Source organism: Perognathus longimembris, chromosome 4 (assembly GCF_023159225.1).
Source record: "Perognathus longimembris pacificus isolate PPM17 chromosome 4, ASM2315922v1, whole genome shotgun sequence".
Taxonomy (NCBI): Eukaryota; Metazoa; Chordata; class Mammalia; order Rodentia; family Heteromyidae; genus Perognathus; species Perognathus longimembris.
The window spans coordinates 61,449,873-61,474,123 of NC_063164.1; the positions used below are offsets into that span (position 1 = coordinate 61,449,873).

Genomic DNA, 24,251 nt, shown 5'->3' on the forward strand with positions numbered 1-24,251 from the left:
AGACCTTGGTTGCGTATTTTATAGGAGTTGGGGTCATTGCAACAGGGCCATTCTCACAGGGGTTAAATTTCACAGGGTTAGCCAGACAGAAGACAGCAGGCCTGTGGCTCTCACCCAGACCCTCAGTGAAGCCATGTGCTCCCCTTAAATAAAGTCTTCCTGAGTTGAGGATTATACTCTTAACTTTCTTGTACTTAGAGAGAAATCTTTTCTTTTTCTTTTCTTTTTATCTTTTAAGAACCCTCTTAATAAAATGATCAGCAGCTCTCAATCAAATGTTCTTCAGAATTTGAAAACCCTCTCAGAAGTGTAGTGATTTTTAAATTACTGTATATTAAGATGATGTTCTCATGTGGCTCTGTGCAAGTTAATTTTGCGTCTCAGAAGATGTGTTCCTTAAAATGTGCGAATAAATTGATTTTACATAAATTTAGCCACACTTAACATGCACATAGAGAATTTGTTACTGACTAAAATCCTACTGCTTTATATTGAAGGAGAGATCTTTTTTTGTAATAGAATGAATACATTTTTAAAGGTGTAAATTAATATTTATACATCGGAGTTGTTTAGTATAATCTGTATTTAAGCCTTGGTAACTTCGTCTTAATTTGGAGATCATTACAGGCTGTCAGCGGTGCTTGATCCCTTACCACTAGCATTCTGACACTCCTCATCTTTGTCCTGCAGCAGTCTCTGGTCCCAGCGCACCCCATGGCCCCTCCCAGTCCCAGCACCACCAGCAGTAATAACAACAGTAGCAGCAGTAGCAATTCAGGATGGGATCAACTAAGCAAAACAAACCTGTACATCCGAGGCCTGCCCCCCAATACCACCGACCAGGATCTGGTGAAGCTCTGCCAACCGTAAGTACAAATGCTCTTGTTCCTATAGCTGCAAAGCATTTCCTTGGTCATATTGTCAGTGACATCACTTGTGTCCTAGGAAACATTTCCAAGATATAACCTGTGGTCCCTCAATATTGCAACTATAAGATGATTTCTGAGTTTTAAGTGCCTGGACGCTTAGCATGAACATCAGCAAAATGCTGTAAAACAAAAGCAATTGGAGCATTTCCTCAATAGAACTTTGTTTGATGAGCAAATGAAAAATATGGAAAAACAAAGGAGGTAACATGTTTGGTAAGAAATGTACTCACTGCCTTACTTATGTAACTGTAACCCCTCTGTACATTACTTTGACAATAAAAAGAAAGATATGACTTTCCACAATATGATGGCTAGATCCTTTTTTAAGAGTGTTCATCTTTCATAGAAACCCCCTCTAGGGACCAGTCAATACACTAAGTGAAAACTTGAGCTGTCATTATTGACAGAAAAGTAGTTAAGAATGTAATCTCATTTTTATTAACTTATTTTTTTATTATCCTTAAGTAGTTGTACAGAGGCATTTCAATCCAACATGTCAGTTTGTGAGTACAGTGCATCTTGATCAATGTCATCCCCTGTTCTCCCTACCCCAACCATCCTTTCAAGTTTTCTGTTTTCCCACATATATACATTGAATACTATGACTGCATTTTTCCACCTTCAGTGTGGGCAATGATTTTAAATCCTGCTAGGAGAGTATTCATCCATCATCATGAGCACCTGCAGTTTTTTGGTCCGGGTGCTCACCCTGGTCTCTGTGGAAATAATAACCCACTTCCACTTCCTGCATCTTACGAAGTAATGTATGCCTGTGCATAATGTTTCAAAGTAAATTTGCATTATATGCTAATGTTATTGATGAATAGAATATAAATGTGCTACTTTGCTGCAATTACATTAACTGGCTAAGTAAGAAAGCACTAATTTACAAGAAGTCAGGAGCATTGTTGAGTGCAAAGATCGTTGTGGAAAGACTGATCATGTATCGGATCACATTGAGCAATAACTGCCTACACAGATAAAAGCACTTTTTAATTAATTAATTTCTATTGTAAAGGTGATGTACAGAGGGGTAACAGTTAAATATGTCAGGTAGTGAGCACATTTCTTTTTGAACAGTGTCACTCTTACCTCCTTATCTCCCAATGTTTTCCTTACTGAGCCCCCCACCCCAACAAGTTGTACAGTTCATTTTCAACATGTTGTTTAGTGAGTACCACTGCTGGTTTAGTTCACCTTTTCTCACTCAACTTCTGTGCTCCTCCTTCCTCTCCACAAAATAGATAAACTTACATACAAGACAAAAGGTACAGAAATCAAAAATAGTGACGAAGCGGGGAGGGGTAAAATTAAAGTAACAAAGAAAAATGCATTTCCATTTCTTGGAGTTCATTTCAATAAACATCATTTTATATGATTATATGCACATAGCTATTGAGCTTTAGTGGTTCTCTCCTAAGAATATGCTCCTTTGGCCTCACTGTTTGAATATTTAGAATCCTTTTTAGTTTCTCATGTCCAAATGTAACTTTTTTGTCTTTCACCATCCATTGTGTTTACTTATACATTTATAGGCACATTCTATTTACTACAAATGAGGGAAACCATGAAACCTGTGTTTCTTTGGGTCTGGCTTACTTAACAGCACTTTTTATTTATCCTAAGAGAGTAATGGTCCTTTACTGAAGGAAATTTTGCATAACTGAAGAAGACTCTTACTGAAGTGCCAGATTTTGAAGCAGGCCCCACTTTACCATGTGAACCCCACCTTACCACGTGAACCCCACTTTACCACGTGAACCTGAGATAAGCAGGCCCTGTGAGCAGACCCAGGACAAGCCCATTAGGGCCCAGTCGGTCTAGAACTCTAACAGCTGGGAATGCTAAACTCTGACCACCCCGAGAATGCCTCGAACCCTGAGCCAATCAGATTTGTACCTGTGTCCTAATCTTGCTTGCTTGAACACCTGATTGTTGTAACTTTGTTTTTTGCCTTTATAAGCCCTGTGGAATCGTAGCTCGGGGCTTCCTCCTAACCTCCGCTGTGTCAGTGGGTAGGACGTGGCCCGAGTTGCAGCTCGCTTAAATAAAGCCTTGCCTTGCTTTTGCATTTTGGAACGTCTGAGTCTCGGTGGCCTTCTTGGTGGTCATTTCGCGATTTGGCACAACATTACTAGAGAATATTGCCCATTGCCTGTAGGATATTCTTATGTCAAAACATCTTATTTGTAGTTTCTTATTTCTTTTGTGCTAGATAAAGTCCAGATCCATTGCTTATTTTCTTTTTGTAAGGAGAAAAATACCCAAAATTGATGGGGGCAGTATTTCCAAACTGAGACTAAAAGCAGCATGTGGCCGTCCATACAAGGCAGTTGGGGTTTTGCTTTATTTTATTTTGAGAGAGGAAGGTTTGGGCCACAGGTAGTGGGTCCATTAGGATCTGGAGAGCTTTGTAAAAGGCCATCACACTCAGCTCCTTTCTTGTGCCTTCCAGTGGCTCCCTTTTTTACCAGCCCTCTTGGACTTGACTTATGTACTTGGCTTCTAGGAAAGTGTGTCCTGAAAGCAAGTCCAGTTTGGGGGTTTGTCCTGCCTGGCCTGAGGCGGCAGGAACCCTGCCAGGTGTGCCCTCCCTGTTGCTGCTGTTCAAGACCACAAATAGGCCTTTTTCTATCTTGTCTGCTGCTGGCCTTTCATCAGCATCATCTTATGCTTCTGCAGCATAATTACAGGTAGATGGAGCGCCATGAAGTCTAAGAAACTAAAAATATAGCTTTGTAGGGAACAAAAGAAAGAAGCTAACTCTCAAATTGTCTAAGTATGTGGGGAAAGAGAGAGGATTCCAAAAGGCAGATTGTCCTTTGATTATAGAGTAAGTGCTGATATCAAGGAGACAGGAAAGGAACCATAAAATAAAAGAATAATGCCATGGTTCGTGTACAGTAAATATGTATTTGAAAAAATGAGCCAGTTATTCTGGTAATGAGTCAAGTCATATTCTAAACATAGTAGAAAAACATTTTATCATTTCCCCCAGAATATTTATTCCTTTCTTATTGTTTGTCTCTCTGATATGTATGGATTTTCTTAGCATGGGTAGAGATTATTCTCTTTGCATCTACCAGTAGCAGAAATAAGCGTTTGCCATTAGCACTTCTCTTCTGTCATTTGCACAAGAAAGCTCTTGCAAGATCCAGGCTAGATATTAAACTCTGATGATAATTTTCTTGATGGGTATCTTACAAGGCAAGACGTAACAATAATTGGGGATGTTATCTCAAAATCAGCTGGAAGCTTCATTCCACTTAGCACAGAAAATCTAATAAATTCCACATTTGACTTGCTGACAGTTTTATGTCTTAAAGTATAGAGAAAGCCAAAAAAAAAAAAAAAGCATTCATGTCTACACTTAATTGTTTCCAAAGAAGAATAGCCAGCCAGTGACATGGAAGTGACAAGAAACTTATGGGAAAGTGACTCATCCTGGAGCAAACAACCCAGTGGACATAATGAGAGATTTTCAAAAAATGAGTATCTATACTTTCTCAGAAAATCCAGGTATAAACCCATACCTATAAAAAGGATAAAAATATTTTAAAACTGAAAATTTAGTTACAAGTTGACCTGATGAGGCTGAATTGGGAGAGGAAGTGACAATTGAAAGAAATGAGCTCTTTCTGGGGCCTATCTAACAGAGATGACACTAACAGAAAAGACACTTGCAAGTGTTTTTGTTTTTTTAAATAGCGGACTAAATCCACACAAACAATGCATGGAGTTTAGAGCCATATATAGCATGAGGTTTTTTTTAAAGTGGAAAGGAAAACATTATATACATCATGTGTGTATGTATGTATGAAACATATATAATATATCTGTATATGTATGTATATATAGATATACACCTAAGTGTGTATATATATGTCATATGTATATGTGTATGCATGTGTATATTTGTATATGTATTTCTTTATTTATAATGCTATGTTTGGAGTAGAGCATAGAGGTGTTAGAATGTAGGAAAAAAATGTTAGTGAAACAAGACAGATGTGGTCATGTTAAGAGTAAAGAAAGACCATCCTTGAAACTTGGATTCATAATGCTGAAAGGTATGACCACCATGGTTAAGAGGAAAGATACCTGGGCAGTAGAGGTCTCAGCCTGGAAGGAAATCAGTTTAAGTTACTGAGAAGACTGGCCACCAGCGTGCAGTACCCGTGGTCACAGTGATAATGCACAGATTATGTGCACTGAAAGTAGATCCATCTTTTAGGAGCATTTCACAGAATAAGCCAACAAGCTCCAGTTGTGAAACGTGCATGGGAAATCTGGTGATCTCGTGACACCCACCCTCCCAGGCTGTTGCAACCTTGTTCCTCATTTCTAATACATCCACTACCTTAAAAGATGTATTAGAGCGAGTCCTCCATGCTAAAATTAGAGTATATTAGAATGGGTTCCCAGCAAGTTCAGGGGATGGAATAGTCTATGTGACAGCAAGAAGTAATCTGTACACCTTAATTTCCATATATTCCTAACTTTCCCTTTCCTGAAATCAAGCTAAGCATTTATTTGTCATATCTACTTCTCAGTTGAACTTCTAGCTTTCATTGCTTGTGGATTTTTTGTTTTTTTGTTTTTGTTTTTGGTCCTTTTGTTTTCAGGTTCTCAACCAAAAGTGTACCAAGATCATAGAGAGTCATCATTTCCTTTAGCTTGTTTCCCTGTTGTCTGCCTTTCATCCTCAACTCTTTGCAACCTCTTGTTTTCCCAACTGTTTATAGAGTCACTGTCTCATAGGATTGTTTTCTATCTACCCTTGCCATTGTTCTATATATTTTCCACTGAATATTTCAGCCTAAACTCAACATTATCTCCTTCCTCTCAAAACTGTCACTTTCTCAGATTTATGCCCCTCACTGCACTTTGAAGCAGCCATTTACTGCGTTCCACCCTGTCTTAGTCACCATGTCTTGCTGATTCTTCCTTCCCCTTGGAAAGAAGCATTGGGTGCTTCTTTCCTTGTTCCCCATGGTGTGACAACAGAGAATCATTTGCTCTTGTGGTCACTCAACCTCACCTCAGGCACATCATTTCCTTGATTCCATAAGGCCAAAGCCCAGTTCTCCCTGGGTCCTGCATATTTAGGTCACACTAATACATCTGCTGCTTATGTTCTTGCTTATTGAATATATCTGCTTTATTTCTATACTGTTCTCTTCTCCAATTGTCTGTTACAGTGCATAGCAGCATGTCGGTGATGGTATAGGATGCTAACATCCTATCAATCTTCACAGATTTCTCATCTAGCTTATAGCATTAGTAGAGTTGGGGTTTCTGGGTTTTGAAATCCCGATATTACCTTGTCACTCTGCTTGGCAAGTGCCTGATATACAATCCATAGCCTATAAAATGGGTCTAATAATGCTTTTCTCAAAAGGTTATGATCAGGATTAAATCATATTCAGGTTGGATGTACTTGGGACCAGAAGTATTTCAGACTTCATATTTTGAAATTTTTCTGTATAATGAGATTTCTTAGGGATAGTATCCACATTTATACACATAGTCCATTATGTTTCATAGACACTCTATGCCTATAGTACCAAGTTGTTAATGTGTTCTTAATGTACCTGTGTTCTGATTTGGACCCATCACATGCAATTAGATGTGGGACTTTCTACTCACGCAGTCATATCAGTCTGTGAAAGTTTTGCATTTGGGATTTTTTTTTATTAGAGATGTTTACCTATAGGATGTGGATCTTCTACTTCCTAGAACCTAGTTGTAACTGAACAAATACTAATCCTTCTTTGCATCTCAAAATCTTAGCTACTAGTATATACTTAAGTTATATTTAATTTAATGTTTAAAGCTAAGAAGAAAAATCCCCACTAGACTCTGATTTTGAAAGCTGGGAAAGCCAGGGGAATCATTTGTGTAGCATAACTATAGCTGCTTCTCCCTTCAGGGCTTGGTTTGTGCATGCAGAAGGGTAGTTGCAGCCTCATACAACATACCCCTAATTCGTTCTCTATCATTGTGAGCAACAGACTTAGAAAATATTCCAGTGTATATATTTTTAACACATAAAACCAGGATTTGTGTGCACCATTTGGTCCATAGCTCTTCCTGGTTTATTATAGGAGCCAACATGTGAGAGTCTCTGCTGGCCAAAGCTGGGTAGCTTAAAGATGAATTACTACAGTGCTGGGTGCTCCTGACTCATACTTGTAAGCATCACTATTGAGATCTGAGGACTATAATTTGAATCCAGCACAGGGAGAAGAGTCCATGATACTCTGTTTAACCACCAAAAAGCTTGAAATGGAGCTATGGCTCAAGTGGTAAAGTGCCAACCTTGAATGAAAAAGCTAAGGGACAATGCCCAGGCCCTGAGTTCAAGCTCCGGCACTGGCCAAAAAAAATAAAAAGATTACTGCACCATTGAATTTTTATGAGCCAATCCAAACCTCACTTTAAAGGGAGAACACTTTGTAGACATTACAATAAAAGGAAGTGTTTCTTCCTCAGCCACTTTGGATAGTACTCTCATTTCTAAGCTAATTCTTAGTCAATCTGTTTCCTTCCTTTTATTCAAGCAATTTCTAATTTGTTTCAAAGTACAGAAAAACATATGATTTTCATATTAATGTGAAACTAAATCTAGCTTTCAATATGATAGCCTGTTGCTAATCAAAAGGAAATATCTTTGAAATATAACCAATTTCAATGGTTATAATGGCCAATACATTTTAAATTTCCTACCCCTTTGTTACAGGTATTCCTTGTTCTTTTGAATATAACACTGATCTGAAAATGTGAAGTAGAAAAGCAAGACAGGTCAACAAGAGGTAGAAACAACCAACCCTAGTTCAAGACAAAACAAAATAATGTGTTGTTTTTTTTAACCAGTGGTGTTTCGTGAGAGCACAGAGGAAAGCTATGTTAACCTTGACATGAGGGGCTGGAGTCATATTCTGGGAGATGACATACTGACCTTACAGGACAAAGACAATTTCACAAAGATAAGTAGTGGTATTTCTAGGCATCAAGAAGAGTCTCAGAGGTGTGCAAATGCTTAGATGTTTAAAAATGCACAGAAAAGAATGAAAGAAAAAAGGTCTGAAGGCACAAAGAGAGCTTCTTGGTGGCAGCTAGTATCCAGCATCTGTTATCCAGGGCTCCTGTTGACCAGAAGGTAAAATGTAGTTGTCAAGGAAAGTCAGGATCTGCAGGCCAGGGCATGTTGTTAACATCTTGAGTGAGAATCTTGAACGTTTGGATTGTTTAGTTACAGAGAAGGATTTAGCCATTGGGATGAAAGAGGAGCATATCCAGATTGCTGCTTCTCTCCTGAACAGTAGTTCTGAGCAAAGTAGAAGTTTGTCCTGGAGGTGAAGACTCTCAGGTGCTGGAGAAGATTTGATTCACTACTGTGAATGAAATGGACTAGAGACTGGTGACCCAAACTTCATCGGGGGAGGGGGGGTGGTATCAGATATGGTATCATCAAGATTTGAGCCAGGATTCAGTTCTGAATAAAGAGAAAGTTTGAATTGTATTGACAGGAATGGTGCTAACTCTGAAACCTTTCTCTTGGATCTAACTTCTAGCTCTCCCTGTGTTTCCCAGATGTAGTAGGGCTTTGCTCTTTTTACAGTATCCATAAATAAATTCTAGTGAAGCATATGTCAGCACTGATTTTAGATTAGCTTTTGTGTGTGTATGGGCTGGTCCTGGGGCTTGAACTCAGAACCTGGGCACTGTCTCTGAGCTTTTTGGGTCAAGGCTAGTGCTGTACCACTTGTACCAGAGCTCCATTTCCAGCACTGATTTTAAAAGAATACTGTAGGTTGTTCTGATCGTGTTAGCTAGCGCAACTAATGGGAAAATGAACAACTTAGGAAGTATCTATCTTCTTTCTTTGGGTATCTCCACTTATGTCTCTAAGATGCCTTAAACAGTCTCTCTGCTATTTCCCCTAAACCATGGAATTAAATGATCATCCTTTTTCTTTCAAAATAATCACACTACTGCTGCAGTCACTGCTTTATAGTGACATAAATAGAAACAAATGACAACATTGTAGTCACTTGAGTTTAGAGTTTTAAGAATTATATTTTACTGCCTATTGAAAACCATACCCAGTGAATTTCATAGATTTCTTTGGATGGGGCTGGGAATATGGCCTAGTGGCAAGAATGCTTGTCTTGTATACATGAAGCCCTGGGTTCAATTCCCCAGCACCACACATAAAGAAATGACCAGAAGTGGCATTGTGGCTCAAGTGGCAGAGTGCTAGCCTTGAGCAAAAAGAAGCCAGGGACAGTGCTCAGTCCCTGAGTCCAAGCCCAGGACTGGCAAAAAAGAAAAAAAAAAACCAAAACATAGATTTCTTTGGACATAGAAAGAAAGGGAAATGTGAAGTAGTAAAAACAACAACAACAACAACAAAAAACATTTCTTCTCAGAAGATTTTTTTTCAAAATGTAGTCTTTAGTTTCTCAAGAGTCACTTTTGTATTGATCTCGATGATTCTCAACACATTAAATAGTAATAACAATAGTTTCTAATACATGGTTTGCTAGCATAACAGAATGACATGTAATACATTACACAGTGAGGGTTTGGACCAAAGAATTTGAGCATTTGGCTGAAAAGCATGATCAAAGAGGTGGAGTTTTCAGACTGTGTCATCTAATCTGTACTAAGTCAAAGAGTCACTGATTATAATTTAACTCTTTCCTCCTAGATAGTATTCCAGTGAGATTCTATGTTACTGAAGAGTTTAAAGAACATTTAGCACTTGGAAAAAGTATATAATCTTTATGTTTTTTCCCCCTATAATAAACAGAAGTCGAAGCAGAGTTGAGGGCTCAGGAGCAGTAGTGTGTTCTCTAACCCGTTTCCATTTACCTCTTAGGTTAACCAGGCTTAGATTCTCAATAAGAAATTCCAGAAATCCAGTACTTCAGGAAGTACTTCATGTATAGTAGATCTTGAACATACCAAGGTATAACCTAAAGACTTTTGAAAACCACAGAATTGCGCAAACATAATTGTGGCATTAAAAATGATCTCCATGAAATAAATAAATACTAGTTTTTCAATAGAGAAACATCTCACTTAGGCCTCTATCTGCTCTTCTTTTAGGTTTGTCTGTCTGTTGAACTATCTGTTTGTTTCTTAGGTAGAGGCAATTCTAAAAATAAGGAGAAGAAAAGAAAAAGAATGGAAGGAAGAAGAAGGAAGGGAGGGAGGGAGGGAGGAAGGAAGGAAGGAAGAAAGGAAGGAAGGAAGGAAGGAAGGAAGGAAGGAAGAAAGGAAGGAAGGAAGGAAGGCAGGCAAACTCCATAAAATAAAAAATAAAAATTAATCTTAGAGAGCTACCTTGTACAAATTCAAGAGAAAATCTGGACTTTACATTATAAACTGTGCTTCTTTACTGGCCATGAGGATTGCTCTATTCTGTGGAATGCCCATAATTCAAGTATGTGCTGTAGCAAAATAAAAAATAATGGTAGGTCAGAGACTTTTAGTGTCTTGAGTAACTTAAAAACTTCAAATACAATCACTGCTAAGTACCCACTATTATGCATGGACTTGATATTTCTGGCAGAAAATCTGTTGTACTTATTTTCTTAATTTACACTTAGTGTAAAATCCATTGGTAAATATGGATATTTAGATGTTTATCCAACCTCATTCATAGCTAATTGACCTTTTTTCTTATGGGTCTTTTTGTTACCCCTAGGCATACTAAAGAGCCATTCTCTCCTGTAATGTCCAAATTCTGCACAGGATGCTGCTAGTTAATTTTAATAGTAAAGTTAGCAAAATTTAATTGGGAAGCCAGCACTGAAAATGAAGATCATCACCACTCAGGTTTTGTTTATTTTTAATCATTCTGTCCTTTTCTGTGAGTTCAAATGGTACTTATTATATGTTCCTTCCTGCTTCCATTATATGAACAGTAGATTTCTGTAGCACCTTGGTGGTATTTAACCATATGTGAAGGTAAAGGTAGTGTCATAAGGAGCAAAAATCTCTAAAATCATTTTAGTGCACAGAAAGATGACTGTAGTTAACAATATTGCAGATTTCAAAATATATGTTCTCAAATACACATTTGTACTGTCTCACCACAAAGCCATTTTAAGGTGTTCATTTTGCTAATTACCTTGATATTTATCATATATTGAAACATTACATTCTACTTGGCAAATAGGTTTGATTTTTATGTGTCTGTCAAAAGTAAAACTTTTAAAATGATATATTAAAAATTCCTTGTATAAGTATGTCAATTATTTTATTTTTTAATCCTTATAAAACTCCTTACCCCGACTGGTGACCTCCATTACAAGGATTCAATTGAGGGAGACTTCTTTTTGTTATTACTCAGGACACTTTAGCTGATAATAGTGGAGCCAGAACTTGAGTTCAGACAGTCTGACTCCAAAGCCCATACTGAGAACCACTGTGCTTTCTGCCTCCCAAATGTACTTGGAATGCTAGTTTGTGATCGTCTTCCTCCTTGCCAGAGCCAATAGTCATCCATTTGCCATAGACTCAGAAGATTCAATTTTTTCCCCAACCCTGAGATATTCTGCCATGATAGCTTTAGCCAGATTTTGTTTAAAAAACAACAACAACAAAAACAAAAACCAGCCAATAGAATAAAAAGTTCAAAGGGTTCAGGGATATAAAAGGAACCTATCTTTCTTTTTTTAATTACTTCATAATTTATTCATTTGTTTTTAATTGTTATTGTAGATTTGATTTTCAGAGAGGTTACAGTTACATGATGCAGGTAATGAGTAATGAGTAGAATTCTTTTTGAACCATGTCTCCCCTTTGGTCACCCTCTCCCAGCTTTTCCCTCCCATCCCTACCCACAAGATAGACAGTTCATTTTCCACCAAGTGTTTAATGAGTACCACTGTTGTATTTACTCACCCTTGTTCTGCCTTTTATGTGCCCACCTATACCCTCCCAAATACAAACTAACAAAGGTAAACAATTAAAAAAACAGCAACAATGGCAACTAAAACAGACCTCTTGTTTCTTTTTCTTGGAGTTTCACTGAATATTATTTTATATGATTAAATATAGATAGCTATTGAGCTTTTGTCACCCATTCCTATGTATATCCTCCTTTGGCCTCAGTGTGTGAATGTCTGGAGTCCTATATAGTTTATCATGTCCCAGTTTGTATTCATCATTCCTTGTGTTTACTTGTAGATTTATAGGCACATTCTAGGTACCACAAATGAGGGAAACAGTGCACCCTGTGTTTCTTTGGCTCTGGCTTATTTCACTTAATATATATTTTTCCCAAATCTTTCCATTTCCTTATGAATGGTACATCATTCTCTCTGATGGATGAATAGAATTCCATTGTGTCTATATACAACAATTTCTCCACTCATTCATTCACTGAGGGATTGACATTTAGGTTGATTCCATATCTTGACTATGTTAAACAATGCTGCAGAGAACATGGTTGTGCTGGTGGCTTTAGGGTGGCCTAGTTTTGGTCCATTGAATAAATTCCCAGAGTGGGATTGCTGGGTCATAGGGAAGCTCTAGTCTTTTCAGAAAGACCAGATACTGTGAAAATATTACAGGAATGGGTAGGGGAAACCCTGGGCCTTCTAGGCATAGGGTGAAACTTCCTAAATAAAGATCCAGAATAACAACAAACCAAAGAAAGACTGGATAAATGGTATTGTATCAAACTGAAGAGCTTCTGTGTGGCAAAGGACATAGCTAGCAAGATAAATAGAAAGGCCACAGCATGGGAGAAAATCCTTACCATCTGTTCATCAGACAAAGGCCTCATATCTAAAATATACTTAGAGCTCAAAAATTAACGCCACCCCCCATAAACCCTCAGAAACTCAACAACCCAATCAATAATGGGCTAAAGACTTAAAGAGACTTCTCAGAGGAAGAAAAAAGAATGGCCATAGACACATGAATGGCCAAAAAGGAACTCTATTCGACTGTTGGTGGGAATGTAAACTTGTTCAACCACTCTGGAAAGCAGTATGGAGGAACCCGTCTTTCTTGACATCCAATGAAGTCATCCCTTTGGAATAGTTGGTCACTGAAACACAGCTCATGGTTAGCTAACATGCAATGCTCAGACATTATACAGCAAAGAGAAAAGTATGCCATTTATCATGTGCTTGATGCCTGAGAGTGTTTGTGCATAGATAAAGAAATGTTCTTTTAGGGATTATTGCCTGACAAATCCTAACGGCTTTAGAAAATAATGGTAAATATAGAAGCATTATAGTTGTCCTATAAATGAACATTCTTTCATCCGAGTAAAACTGATTGTCATCTTGGGTAGAAGTAAGTGGCAAGTCTTATTTTTATGTGACTTAATCAGTATTTATGAAGCATCAAGCCAATTCTGTTTGGTAGATACTAATTATGGCACAAGTCTTGCTTTCCAGAGTTTTTGTCTTATATAGAAAACAAACTTCACATAAGAAAATAGAAGGTGCTCCCAAGATTAAGAAGTGATTGCCTGTGATGGAAGTGGCATCAGGAAAAGTTTAGAATTTGAATGAGTCTTCAGGAATGGGTGGGTAGCCCATGCTTAGGGCTGGAAACAAGGCTAACTTGGGTGTCTACCATGTCTGTTTTTTGTTGAGGCCATATGACAGTAGCTATTTAACATCAGAGGAATCCTTGTGTTTCACAGAGAAGGTAGATAATGCAGGCTACCTCAGAGTTCCCTTGATATAGAACAGAGGGCAGGTCTGAGGAAGATGATTCAAAGATGACTGTACGATTCAGTTCTATGAAACTGGGAATTTGGTATCACGAATAATGATGTGAGACTGAAGAAGAGCTTATTTTTACTTTCTTGCCTAGCAATTCTCATCTATTCTCAGGGGAGTCTTTCCAAGTTGAATACCTGTTTATTTTATGAGTTTGTGCACTTTTGGTCTGATTAGTAAACAGAAAGTGAAAATATGTCATTTCCAGACTGATAAATCTCCAGTGCTCATGTTGATAGACTAGTAATTAACCATTGTTTTTGTTGGCTGAAATAGGTGACCTATTCATTTATCATTCATTGACTATTTATAATGTGTTACCCACTTTCAGTTGAGATAAACTTTGTGATCATCAATAGTAAGATCTGAATATTTTCCAACATTTACTTTCTTTAAATTTTTATATTAGAAGGCTAAACTTTTTTAAAAGTGTTTGTTTGTTTTAATTAATAAAATGCTTGCAGCTGGCTTTGGACTGGAGACTTTTGAGAAAAGAGATTTTTTTTTTTTTCTGAGAGTCAGGGGATGAGTAGGAAGAGAATAAAGATTAGTTTCCATAAATGGGGTATCCAGAATTAGTGAGGAAGTAGACTCATAACACAAATAGTCCTGACTGTGTTCATGGCTCTTTCAGGGCTGTAGACTCACTCCACTCCTGACTCACTCTCGCATCACTGACCTGGCCACCAGGCTTATATGTGTCTAAACAGACCTTGTCTTATTTTCTTCTTAAGCCACATTTTCTTCCTGCCTCTATTACATGTCATGTGTCCCTTTAGGAGAGACTAACTTTAGTTGTTGTTGCCAGATCTGGGACTTGAACTCAGGGCCTAAGTGCTGCCCGTGAATATTTTTTGCTCAAGACTAGTGCTCTACACTTGAACCACAGTTCAATTCTGGCTTTTTCATGTTTAATTAGAGATAAGTGTCTCATGGACTTTCCTTCCCAGACTGACTTCATCTTCAGATTGCAGCCTCCTAAGTAGCTAGGATTACAGACATGAGCCATCAGTGCCTAGCCCAACTTAAGAAAAAAAAAAATCAACATTTTCATGTACAATGAAGACTTTCTTATAATAAGAGGACTGTTCTTTAAAGATGAACTAAAGAGGCTGCTGTTTATAGTTCTAGGAACAAAGTAGTTCTGATAACCCATTTGAACAGAATCATACCACACCAACCCCCCCTGAGATTTTCTAAAATGTTTAATCTTCATCTCCAGACTGAGACCTTAAATTATGAAACTGTTGTCAATTGGAGCTTTTGCTCCAATACTTTGCCTACTTAAGTGATTGCATGTATCTCACTAATAATAAAAACAGACAGCCTTCACATCTGTAGATTCTATGTCCATGATCTCAACAAATTGCATGATAAAAAAATAATTGAAGAAGAAATTTCACATGTGCTGAACATCTACACTTTTCTTGGCACTGTTCTCTAAACAGCACAGTATAGCAGCTGTTCACACAGCATTTACAAACTAGGTATTATAAATGATCTAGCAACAATTTATTTTTCTAAAATGTATACAAGTCTGTTATTGCTTTAGTTATTTTTTATCACAAGGTATTTTTATAATATGGGATCTTATTTATGTAGCTGGGTAACTTAGAATTTGTTCATCAGTTTGGGGGACTCTTCCTTTTCAAAAACTTAGATACCATATTTTCTAATAGACTTGTTTTTACCTACTGTGGCTTTATGAATCAAATCAGCTGAATTTGAAAACAAATTCAATAGGATTTTTTTCAAGGCTTAACTCAGTTTTCTGAACAAGCAACTCCTATCCTCACATAAACTTGCTGATGTATATGTCACTCAAGAAATTTCAAATTTCAGTGAGAGACTTTTCTCCTGAATAACAGTGTTGATAGGGAAGTATGCATGTGTAATATGTAATGGAACTTCTGATTGTGTTCAGTCCATGAACACAGGTAGCCAATGTAACTAGCTCCTGTCTATTTCCCCACCCCTTGTCCACATGGAACTGCCTCTTTTTATCCCAAGGATAAATTTATGTAATTGAAGTCCTTTGGAAGGATTTTTCTGGGGCCTTTTATGACCAGTTTGTCCCTCCAGAATGATGTGGACATGTTCTGGAACATCACAAGACTGGATGGCTTAGAGTGGTCTTTATTCGCGTTAGATAGGCAGCAGAGAGCTGGAGATAATTTAAAGTATGCATCAGGACAAGCAAAAGTTATATTGGAATACTTCCTTATTTTCCATAAGGGACTTGAGCACCTGGGGGTTTGGGACTCTGAGCCACGCTGATAATGAGAGGACTTTATTTTGTTTCTTAGGCTTTCCCCCTACTCTTCTTTTAATTGCTAAGTTTGCTACCATGCAATTAAATGTTAAAAAGCCATAGATGAACCAGTGAAATAGCAATACTTACAAAACTATATGCTATAAACCAACTGTACAACACAGGGGGCAAAGGAGTTGGGGAGGGGGGAAGGTGAGAGAAAAATGAGGGAGGAGGTAACATTGGTAACATGATAAGGCCTGTACTCACTGCCTTACATATGAAATTGGTAACCCCTTTGTACATCACTTGACAATAAATAAATCAATTTTTTAAAAACCCATACTTAACTCATTTTGACTTTGTGTTTGAGTCAAAAGAATTTGGACATTGATTTAATTTAAAAGTTTATTGAACTTTTCCATCTCTAATCTGAATTAAAGAGCTTTACATCTTCTCTAGTGAAGCAAATGCTGACAAAGAGTGCTCATGAGAATGAGACTTCCTATTCCAGTCCCCTCCATAGATTGATTGAGAATGCCCAGAGAGATACATGGAGAGAAGCAGTGTAACATGCAGTTGTACTAAGGAGCCACAGGCTTGAGCCTGCCACTTGGCTCTGCCACTTTCTTGAACAAATTACTTGTGTGTGCTCTGCTTTCCTCTCCTCACCTGTAAAATTGGACTAACAGTAGTGCCCACACCACGTGAGTTCATGTAAGGATTTCTGAGCATTTCCCAACATGTATTCATTTTACTGCTGTCTTTGTCTTTCTGCCTGTCTGTCTGCCTATATCTATCTGGCTGTCTGCCTGCCTATCTATCTATCTATCTATCTATCTATCTATCTATCTATCTTCCTGGGACATTCTAATGTTTAATCCCAGGAATTGCCTATGTTTCTTTCCCTTTATGTTACACCTGAGCTGAGGCTCAGAGAGTGTTAAATGAACCATCCTGGAGTCACAAGATTAGGAAGTGGTAAGCCTGAGGATAGATTCCCTACCTCCTGGAGCTCCTACCTCCCTTGATTTGCCTCTTTACTTTCTGTAAGTAAATGTAAACGCTGTCCTTAGCTCTGCCCTTGATTGTGAGTATGAAATATCTACATTTTCACTTCCTGCCAAAGAACCTAACTTTATTCTCTCTGTTGTTCAGCCCTTATCAGAACCTAGGGATTAAAGAATTCAAATTTATGAGGAATTGAGTAAACTCTTTGGAGTTTCTTTGCTCACTGAAGAGCATTCCAGCTTTGTTGGGGTGCCCACTGAAAAGGGCGGTGTTTTAGATTGCATTGGATTATCATGATAGATGAGGCTTCCCAATGCTGGAGGTGACAGGTATTGCCCAGCCTCCAAGGGTGGGTGGGATGAGTACCTCCTTACATTTGTAACAGAACTACCCCAATGTTTAAGTTAAAAGCCTTCTAACCAAATAAAGTATTAGACAAAACAACATATACATATATTTAAAAGTAGGAGTTCTAAAAGAGTACAAATTTAAAACACATAAAAACCATTGGTACACCAGTTTTGCTAAACTACAAAGAATGAAGTTGTGGCCTTCGGTGTTTTTGGTCACACAGTATCAGTAACATATGTAATGTGAAATATCAAATATATTTCTGTATTTCACTTTGGTTATATGGCCTTTGGGAGATCCTTGTTGTAAATGTGACAATTGTTAATAGCTCATTTGTCTTAGAATACTCTAGAATCCGATCTAGAAGCTGGTTACATACCAGAAATTTTGGTCTTGACTTTGACTTTGCAATAATACAGCTATTTTATCTATTTTATCTATTAAGAGCATGTCTCAGTAGATATAAAAGAATCAGTACCAGCCAATGATGTCATTTTGTCATGACTCAGTCTTCTAGGCAGGTTGCTGTTATACAACTGGCTCTTCGATGTTGGGAGAGTTTGTGCCAACCAGTTGTACCTGCTTCTGGCCTGACATTTGTTTCAGTGTGATGTGTATGTAGGTCATACAATTTTATACAAGTAAACATGTGCCGACGTGAATTCTGAATTCTAACCTTGAGTTAGAACTTATATAGTCATCAACTTACTTATAAGAAGCCCAAAATGTGTGCGAGGAGATGCAAGAACGGTGTTTGTCCAATGTCTACATGTGAAGAAACCTAGTACAGATGTGGCATTCAATGTGTTGAAGTTTGGCATGTCATATGTATGTATTTTCTCCTTGTTACCTGTTTATATCTTATATGTTGGATAAGAAATGTACTCACTGCCTTATGTATGAAACTGTAACCCCTCTGTACATCACTTTAACAATAAGAAATGAAAAAAAAGACAAAGTTAAAATTTAAATTGGAAAACAGATGGAATCCCTAAATCACCCTCTCAGGACCTAGTTTGATAGGCATGGTTCCAGAGAGTGGATTATGTCCCTGGGTGCAACAGTGCATGCCCAGAATTTAGTGACCATTTGACCAGGCATTAATACAGGGTGTGACCATTTGCAAGACCCCTTAGAGGAAATTTCTTTCAGCCTTAGAACTAAAGAAACAGAACTTGCCTTGGGCTCAGGGTTTTACTCTTACAGATGCCCAATTTTATAATAATATTTCCTTCTTACTTTGAACACTAAGACTTTCTTAGTCATCAACGCATCCAGTGTCCACAGTTCTGCAGATCACATTTGGGCTTACATATCTACACAATAACACTACTCCTCGCTCTACTTTCCCCTCACCTTGGACTCCTATTGCATGTATTTTTGCCAGAAGCCTCAAACTTTTGAGACATGATATAGATAAATATTTCTTGTGCTGTCTTCCTGCCCTCTTAAAATCACAGTAGAAGGAATGTTGCCTGATTGTTATCTTTTATAAGCTTTACAGCAATCATTATTCTTATCAAAGTGGCTCCCTGGTAACACTGATACTTCAGATATCTAATGGCATTTCCACCAGAAAGGAAAATCTGGTCCCTTTCCTAAAAAAAGAAGCAGATGTACACAGTTCCCTGGATTGTCAATAAACATTAAAATCAGCCAATACTCAAAAGGCGTGATTTGCAATAGCTTTTAGCTTTACTAAAAGGAAGGTTTTCGTATACCCATTCTCACTTGAAACTCACTTTGGCCTTCAATTACCAAAGTGACAAAAGGCTTGGCAACTAACTTTGTTGTTTGTATCTTTGTTTTAGCTGAAGACTTTTTTTTTCCTCTCTGATTGGATTTCTTTTAACCCTGACAGTTTGGAATTTATTGCTCTCGTTTATAAACTACCCACAAGGACAATACTTTTGCTTTCTTTATCAAATATGCAACCTTTGATAAATTCCCAGACTTGACCTTGAAAAAGCATTCTCCTCTGGAAGTTGTTCTTCCTGCAGAGTTGGTAACAAGGTCCCCTCCTTCTCTCCCCAGCTTGTCTTACTGTTTGGATGTCTCTTGTAACAACAGCATCCTATATTGGCCTGTATGGTAATGATATATCTATGATGAGATTTCAGAATTGTTTTACTTCCATTTGGGCTCACCTGTACCCCAGTCTACATACATTTTATTGTTTTCTGACTTAGGATACTGCTAAACCCAGATTGTTGATTTTTGCTTACATTTTGTAAAGAAATATCAGCAAATAGTTTTGAATGAATAAATGCCTCTTTGGCACAAAGGAATGAATGCTGGGTTATGAGCCCAAATCCTGAAGTACAGAATCATCATCTTAATAATCAAATTGAACATCTTTCTGAGCAAAGGTGTGCTCACACCTTCTCTCTGTCACAGTCTCTGTCTCTCTGTTCTGTGTCTTTGTCTCTGTCTCTGTCTCATATGGATTACTCAGTGCTGGGACAAGTGATAGTGAAAATAAAGCAGGTTGAGTTTTACCCTGTCCCATGATACATATTCTTCTCTCAGCTTTCCACATCTATTTATTGTGACTTTATTGTCTGCATTTCTGTAATATCAAGTAATCTTTGTAGTAAGGCAATGTATTGAAAAATAGTAAATAACTAACTAGCCAATTTAAGCCATTAACTCTTGGTTGGTGACATAAGTAAATTGAGGCCAAATAAACAAGTAAGTGGCCATGTACCGACTCATTTCCTCTCCCCTGGCAGGATTGCTAATAAATAGATGACAACACTTTTTCCTGCTGGGCCTGGCTGGGCCTTAGAATCCTTCCCTACACAACACCACCACAAATCACTCATCAGAGTTGGTCTTCAAGTTGAAGGAAAGCTACATGAAACTTCTAGCAAGTTCATTTTTGCTCTGTGATCCAAGAAAGGAGAGATGAAAGGTTACTCTGTCTTTCTAAGGACTTAGAAGCTACTTGTTTCCTAGGCTTTGTTTTGTTTTATTTCTCAGTCCTGGAGCTTGAACTCAGGGCCAGCTTGCTCTTTGTGCTCTTGTTCTTTGTGCTTAAGGCTAGCTCTCGGCCACTTGAGCCACAGTGACACTTCCTGCTTTTTCTCAGTAGTTTATTGGCGATAAGAGTCTCATGGACTTCCCTGCCTGGGTTGGTTTTTGAACCATGATCTTTAGATCACAGCCTCCTGAGTAGCTGGGATTACAGGTATGAGCTACTGGCACCTGGTTGGTTAAAAAAATACATTAAATATTACTTCATGACACATTAATAAACCACAGTGGCCCGGCACTGCTGGCTCATGCCTGTAATCCTAGCTACTTAAGAAGCCAACACCTGAAGATCCCAATTTGAAGCTAGCCCAGGGGGGAAAGTCGCTGAGAACCTTATCTCCATTAATCACAAAAAACTGGGAAGTGGATCTGTGGCTCAAGTAGTAGAATGGAAGCCTTAAGCATAAAGGCACAGGGATAGCACTCGGGCCCAGAGTTCAAGCCCCAAGACAGGCACAAAGGAATTGAATAAATAAATAAACAAACCCTAGCAATCACTAACTGGGCTTATCTTTCAGTATAATAAAGAAATAGAGCATGCTAATTTTTTCAATTTTCTGCTTGTAGAATTTTACCTTATATCTTATATGATTGTCAGTTTTCAAAGCATTACTAAACCTGATTCAGATCACACTTAAAACTTGTACTTCAGAGTCATTGTTAGGACCAATTATCATTGAACAATGCTTGTGCTGAAGAGTTGCTTGAGATAGATTTCTTGTCAATCCAGCACTTCGTCTGCAGGTCATTTGGTATATTCGATCAGGGCTAGTTGATAGTCATTAGACAAGCTCTCCAGACAACCGCCAGCAAGAAGTCAACACTTGAAACAGTTGACTTTTCTCAAGCCATTTTGTTCCTGCTTCCTTTGTGTCATGCATTCCTTTACTTCACTTTTTGCCTTTATTATGTCTTCTAGGATGTATCTGCTTACAAGCTGCCCTGGGTCTTTTTCTAGAACAGTACAGGACAGACAGGTATACACACATATATATCTATAGATAGACATAGATGTACATATACCAGTATATAATATATATGGTGTGCATATACTCAAGCATATACACAAGTTTATATGTTTGACTTCATAGCTAGATGAATGTCATTTTTACTTCTTTAAGTACGGTAAGGTAAAATCAGCTGGAAATCATTTTATACCTCTGACAAAAAGGATATTTTGAATGAGACACCATTTGAAATATCTTGAAGAGAGTATTTTAGATGTCAAAAGCATGTCTTGTTTTTGTTGTTTTGTTTTGAAGTACACAGCACTGCTTTAGGGTAGATTTATATAGTGCTTACCTTTCTAAATTTCAAGTGTACTAGATTGAGTCTTTAACTGGATAACAATCAGGGAAAGTTGTTTAAAGTAATACAATTACAGATAATAAAAATGCAGTTATCATTCTGTTCTCAAATGGTCAAAGTTCAGAAATGCTTCCTCTGCTCTTCTCCATGCAGTGGGAACTACTTAATCTGTTACTTTTGTTTTAGCCCCCCCTTCCCCATCATGAAGTTTAAGATTAAGATACTGAATGTGAAAAGAGCCTTGTAAAGCATAATCACTGCCTGAACAGAGGAGTCGGATGTAGGCTTATACTGATATACTGTTGTATTAGATTTCTGAATTACAGGAAATATATATGAGAATAAACCATCCTGTTAGTTTCATCTATAGTATTCAAGGTCTAGTATGAATTCTTATACTTGCTGATCTCCAGTGAAGAAGTTTTCCAATCCTGACACTGTCTTGTGTTCACCACTGTGTTGTTTGTGATCAAGGGCTTGGGTTGCATTTAGCACCCAAAGAGTTTATTATGCAAGTATTAAATATTGTTAGCCTCATGTCTAGACCAGCATGTCCATGTTCAAGAGTGCATTCTGTGGTGATGTGTGTTACAGCTTATCTCTAAAACAAATTTTAAAGAACCAGACCAAAGGAGTGAAAGAACTGAGGCTCTAATTCAGTTTGCTTTGTTTTGTTCTTAGAATAAAAGGCAGATATTGGAAACTCTGAAGACTGGGAAAGGCTTCCAAGATTTGTGGATTTTTGCTTAACAAGTAATTTAGTAAAAATAGGCTTTTGCTTTGAACCATCCCACCTACTTCACACCATGTGATATCACCTTTAACTCAAAATTTTCTTTTTCTTATTTGTTTATATTTATTTGCAATAGCACTAGACATTGACACCTGGCCTCACACTTGCTCCACAAGCACTCTACCATTTGGGCCAAGGCCCCAGTCTTTTTGCTTTTACTTTGTTTTTTAATAGTGTTTCCTAACTTTATCCATACTGGTCTCCAATTACAATCCGTCTACTCTTACCTCCCAGTAGCTGGGTTGCTTCTTGAGCCACAGCTCCATCTCTATCTTTTTGGTGGTTAATTGGGGATGGGTCTCATAGACTTTACTGCCCAGACTGGCTTTGAACAGTGGTCCTCAGATCTCAGCCTCCTGAGTAGTAGCTAGGATTACAGGTGTGTGCCACCTGCACCTATAAATAGAATATTACTAACTTTTGCCCTTTCTGGCCTTGGATTGTGATCCTTTTATTTCCACTTCCTCAGATATCCAATCTTCTTAAAGTTTAAGTCTGACATTTAAGTCTGATAAGTAAGGAAGATTACTATTATCCCAGCTACTCACTGCCTCCCTCCAGGTGACAGTCAAAATAATTAATAATTCAAACACACTCCACTCAGTAAAAGTACTGGTAAACTGGATGTCATTCCTATGCTGACCTGGGATTGGAGTTGAAAGGATTGAAGGAAGGGGATGGAAATGTTTCTAATTTTTTCATGGAGTTTTTAAGGCTATAAATTACCTGTCCTCTTCAAGAACAAGTAGAAAACAAAACTTAGGATTTGAATCACTTGACAAGCAGACCTGATTCCAGGTCTTGAACCTAACAGTTACTAACAAAGGTTTGGAAGATTTTTATTTCAGGTCGTTTGTTCATTAAAATGGCAACATTAAATGAAATAAATATTTCCCGCCCTTAACCTCTTCTGTCCTAACTTTCACAAGTGGATGGTTTCAGTTCCTCCTGAAAGAACCCATCTTAGTGTGGAAACACTACCAGGCTGGCCTCATGTGCTAAAGCCTTTCTGCCTCTAAATGCTGATAACTCCTGCTTCCCTCTCCTCCCATGTTTCCAGCTTCACTCTCTAGAAATTATCTGTGTAGAAATGTCTAGAGTAGCTCCTTTTCTGAACTGTTTTCCACCTATGGTCTGCAGAACCTGCATATTCTGCAGGTGGTTACATTTTCCATTGTGGATTCCACAAGAGACTAAAAAGGGTTGTACTTTCAGTTGTACTGAAATTATTGTACAACCTTGGTTCAAGTGTGCCAGAGATGAAGTCTCCATTTTAGTAAAATAGGGATGGAGTATTAAGATGCTAAGCTTGCTGTTTTGCATATCCTAGGTGCCATGTAGGCCACCAAACTCATGGACACTCAGCACTGGACACTTAGCATTGCCATTTTATTATAAGTTAAAGATCAAGAAGATTTTGTAGAAGAATATAGGATGACAAATGTGTGGTTTTAAAACATATATTGGCAGGTTTTACAATATTATTTTAAATGTCAGCATAATTTCAGTCAGTAATTTCAGTTTCTTATAGGCAATGTTCTTGAACTTTGATAAATACACTATATAATTTGCTGAATTAATAACACATGAAATGAGATATTGTGAGCTGACTTTCTGGATGAGTTATTTTTCAGTTTCAGAAAGGGTTTGTTGTAATTATTCTCCTAATGGCCAAGCAGATATTGTACAATAGTGTTTTACGATCATAGACGCCACACAAGGATCTGTTTCATGTCATCCCCACTCCCACTCTCCCTGGTTGATAATTAAATTTTACTCCAGGTGACTCCCAGCTGAGGTCAGAACTTCCTATA

General features: G+C 37.8%; 1 protein-coding gene across 7 annotated transcripts in view; it reads left to right on the plus strand.

Moving 5' to 3' along the window:
* Rbms1 (RNA binding motif single stranded interacting protein 1) overlaps positions 1–24,251 on the plus strand; it is a 229,002-nt gene that overhangs the window by 127,388 nt on the left and 77,363 nt on the right. For all 7 annotated transcript variants that reach the window (XM_048345347.1, XM_048345349.1, XM_048345351.1 and 4 more), the window contains exon 2: positions 691–866. In XM_048345347.1, coding sequence (XP_048201304.1) covers positions 691–866 — 176 coding nt within the window. The remainder of the gene's footprint in view (positions 1–690; positions 867–24,251) is intronic.